This window comes from Elephantulus edwardii, unplaced genomic scaffold (genome assembly GCF_000299155.1).
Source record: "Elephantulus edwardii isolate Elephantulus edwardi_28Jun2011 unplaced genomic scaffold, EleEdw1.0 scaffold00094, whole genome shotgun sequence".
NCBI classification, from domain to species: domain Eukaryota; kingdom Metazoa; phylum Chordata; class Mammalia; order Macroscelidea; family Macroscelididae; genus Elephantulus; species Elephantulus edwardii.
Genome location: NW_006399844.1, coordinates 4,922,888 through 4,926,698, shown reverse-complemented (window position 1 = coordinate 4,926,698; position 3,811 = coordinate 4,922,888). Strand labels below are relative to the sequence as shown.

General features: G+C 45.9%; 1 protein-coding gene across 1 annotated transcript in view; it reads left to right on the top strand.

Annotated features, from left to right (window-relative positions):
* Positions 1 to 2,912: 2,912 nt before the first annotated feature.
* The window catches only part of ATAD5 (ATPase family, AAA domain containing 5), a 76,503-nt gene continuing 75,604 nt past the window's right edge, over positions 2,913 to 3,811 (top strand). The window contains exon 1 of the mRNA XM_006891066.1: positions 2,913 to 2,960. Coding sequence (XP_006891128.1) covers positions 2,913 to 2,960 — 48 coding nt within the window. The remainder of the gene's footprint in view (positions 2,961 to 3,811) is intronic.

Below are 3,811 nucleotides of genomic sequence, written 5' to 3'. Positions count from 1 at the left end.
GAACGAACAGCCTGAGCACTGTTCATACATAGAGTTTCCGGAGGCAAGCCATTTCGGAAGTGGATGCCGCTCCTGCTTCCAGGCTTGATTTAGTCAGGAAGCTCCAGCCAACACTGTCCGCCATGGGTGCCCATTACCATGATTGCCACATCACTGTCACAGTCTTCAGCATCACAGCAACCACAGTTACCTCTGTACAGCAATGCACAGACCAGTGCTATACCGCCTAGAAGAATGTTTGACAGGAAAACAATTTGAACCTGGCCGAGGGCCGCAGATGAAAATCACCCACCTTCGGCTTGGTAGCATAACTTCCTTTCCACTAGGCCAACGTAGCTCTCTCTTTGTCATTGTCCTTATTGTTGCTGTTGTTTGGTGCCATCGAGTCGTAGACGACTCATAGCGACCCTATAAACGAACAGCCTGAGCACTGTTCGTACAGAGTTTCCGGAGGCTTAAGGCCCCTTCCTGGCTCAAACCCTGGGCCCAGCCTGCCTGGCTTGCCTCGCTCCCAGGGACAGAGCAAACCTGCACGTCAAACACATGGGGAGGGGGGTAAGCACTCCACTCCAAAAACTTGCCACGATTCCTGCCCTCACACAACCATGCTCCTTCTGGCATATACATACATACATACATATATACACACACATATACACAAACTCACTGCAAATGCTTAATAATTAGAAGAATAAAAAGCAGTAGAGATCCAAGGGGAAACAACTGGTATCTATTTGCCTGGAGCAATAGAGAAAACAGAGTCAGGGATGAAAGGAGGAAATGGTGGGTGTGGTGAATTGCTTCCATGAACATGAAACAGGACTCCTAAAACACATAATTAAGCTCACACCCAGGATTAATCTTAAAAAAAAAGAATTACCCTTAATTTTATTGGGGGAAATGTGCACATGTTCCTAAGTAAGCAAGAGTGATGAGACTTTTTATTGTTTGACATACTTTGGCATATTATCAGGAGAGGTTAGCCCTTGGAAAATGACATCATGCTTGCAAAAGTAGAGGGTGAGCAAAGTGAGAAAGACTCTCAAGCAGACACGGTGACACAGTGACTGTAACACTGGACTTAGGTACAGCAGAGATTGTGAGGACGCCATAGGTTGGGGCAGGGATTCCATGTTGTACATGGGGTCACTATGAGTCAGAGTAGATTCTACAGCACCTAACAACAAAGAGCACCAAATGTCCTATCACTGAAAAACTCACCCTCATTGTCAGTGGGTCAGGATGGACTCACAGCTGATCCTCCAGTGAGTTTTCAGAGAGTGTAAATCGTACGGAAAGAGATTTGCTCATTTTTCTTCCATGAGGCAGCTAGTGGATTTGAACCCCTCTCTTTGAATGGGCTACGCAACTTTCTACAGACTAGCTCAACAATGCTCCCCAGCACCACAATTCTTCTCATTCTTACTGCTGTGGAGTCTGAATCGAATCATAGTTGATCCTCCAGAGAGTTCTCCCAGGTTGTGAATACCAGGGAAGAGATTACCCATCTGTCTCCGCCCAGGATTCGAACTGGTTGACGGGCATCACTCTTGGTAAACTGTGCAACTCCCTACAGACTACGTCACCCAGGGCTTCCATAAAAATGAGTACAATTATTTCAATATTATAAATGTTTGCATAATCTGCCCTAGTAACATGGCTTCTCATTGTGTTTTAAACCTTTTCAGTTACTTTGTTTCCCCTCAAGTATTTTCTTTTTTTTTTAAATGTTGGGTTTTTTTAATTTTTATTGTATTATTTTTACATGTACCGTCAAATCAGACCTGACTGGTACAGGAGGAGATTGCCCCCTCCTTCTCCAGCAGAGCATCTGGTGGATTTGAACCATGTACCTCTGGGATTGCAGTGCAGCGTCTTGCCACTAAGCCACCAGAGGTCCCTTTCCCCTCAAGTATTTTCTAACTAGAATTTAACTCTGAAATGAAGTATACGTACATTATGTTTATGTGGCTGCAACTTTATCATAAAAGAAAGGGCTAACCAAACCCATACAAACAATACAAATTGTGTCCAGTGCCAGGGAGCTTATAGGTACCTAGTGAATACCGAACCCGTGGAGCTGGTGACCCGGGTCTTTGCTCAAGAGGATGAAATACCCCAGAAGAAATGCCTTCTCAAACTAGGGATATAACGAATCACAGCGTTGAGATCTCAGTCCTGGATTGTGTGTCTCTCGATGTAGGGCGCACGTTAAAATATTAACATTTTAACTGGAGTGGTAGCATTATAATATTTGCTTATTTTTGTGTTATTTCCAAATTCCAATTTAATAAAATGGGAGTAAAAGGTCCAAGGTTTTAATTCTACCACTCATTGACTAGTGCCTTAGTTCCATCACGTTCTCACCTATGAAGCAACGACAATTCTCAGTATCTTCAGGGTCTTTAAACAGTGCGACCCCAGGATCCTGCCTTCCGGCTTTTCGCTAGCGGAAGTATTTTGGCCCACTTGCCTCGCCGTCCGCGCAGGCTTCCAGAGGCAGCCGCAAGCTCCGCCCCTCGCGCCCGGGACGGCGGGAAAACCCATTTGACAAGAACTCTCTGCAGAGCCTTGTGTTCTGGGCATTGGGTTCGCTTATCCAGCCCGGTTCCAGTTGCAAACACTCAGCCTGGAGACTTCTCCTGGGTGGCGGGCACCCCTACCTTACCGACGCCCTCCCAGGTGTCTCGCCGCCCGCGCTTTCTTAGCGCCTCTTCCCGCGTTCGACTGGTTGAGCTGGGCCGGGCCTCCGCAGCCGCTCCGGGCCGATAGGCACAGGGCATTGCCGCCCTTCTTTATGTTCCTCCGGGAGCAGGCCGCCTCCATGGCTATCATGGGGATTGGACCAGTGCAGGCAAATTCTTAGAAACGCAGGGTACCAGGCAGCGAAGAGCATGGTAGGGGTCCTTACCATGGCGGCAGCGGCTGCTCGCCCTCCAGTGAAGGACTACGAGATTGAGGTGAGATCGAATGCTTGTTGCATTGTTTCCTCTGTCTGATAGAATTGTTTCTTAAGAATCGTAATAAGCCTTGACGTATTTGGCTCATGAGATGTTTATGGCCTTACTGTTAATCAGGATTTCAGGTCCCACAGCCAGTTCCAGATCCCGAAAGCATGTTGGACTGTGATGTTTTGGACTTTTGAGATGTCATGATCCAGTTCTGGGTCCATGATATATAGAATCCTAGAATTTTAGAGTGGAAAAAGAACTTTATGTTCCACTCCTTGGAGAGGGACATCATGCAAATGAGAGGAAGACCCTCAACGAAATGGATTGATGCAGGAAAGTGGGCTTATGTGTGTCAGAGATGAGCATGGCACAGGGTAAGACAGAGTTCAGATCCTTTGTTGATAAGGCCCCTATGAGTTGTCCTGGCCTTCTAGGCACCTAACAACAACAGCCAATCCTTCTGTCTGTTCTGGGAACATCTCTTAAGTGTCACTGCCCATTAAGCCACTATCAGGAAGTAGCACATTAAGATAATGGCTTTATTTGTACCATATCATCTCATAATAACATTCACACTGTATGTGCTCTAGTATATCTGAGTATATAGTCTAATATATATGAGACATATGGTAATTTATGGGGAACTGTGGTGTCATAGTCCATAGGACGTGGTCCTGAGAACTGATAGGCCGCACTTCTGGTCTTTTGAATTCACTAGAAGACACAGAAGAATTTAATGAAACAACATATGAGCGAGAGCCTATGGTGATGAAAGAAGTAGTTCAGGCTGCTTTGAAGGAAATGGCAAAAAATAAGGCTCCAGGAATAGATGGTATACCAATTGACATATTTCAGTTAAC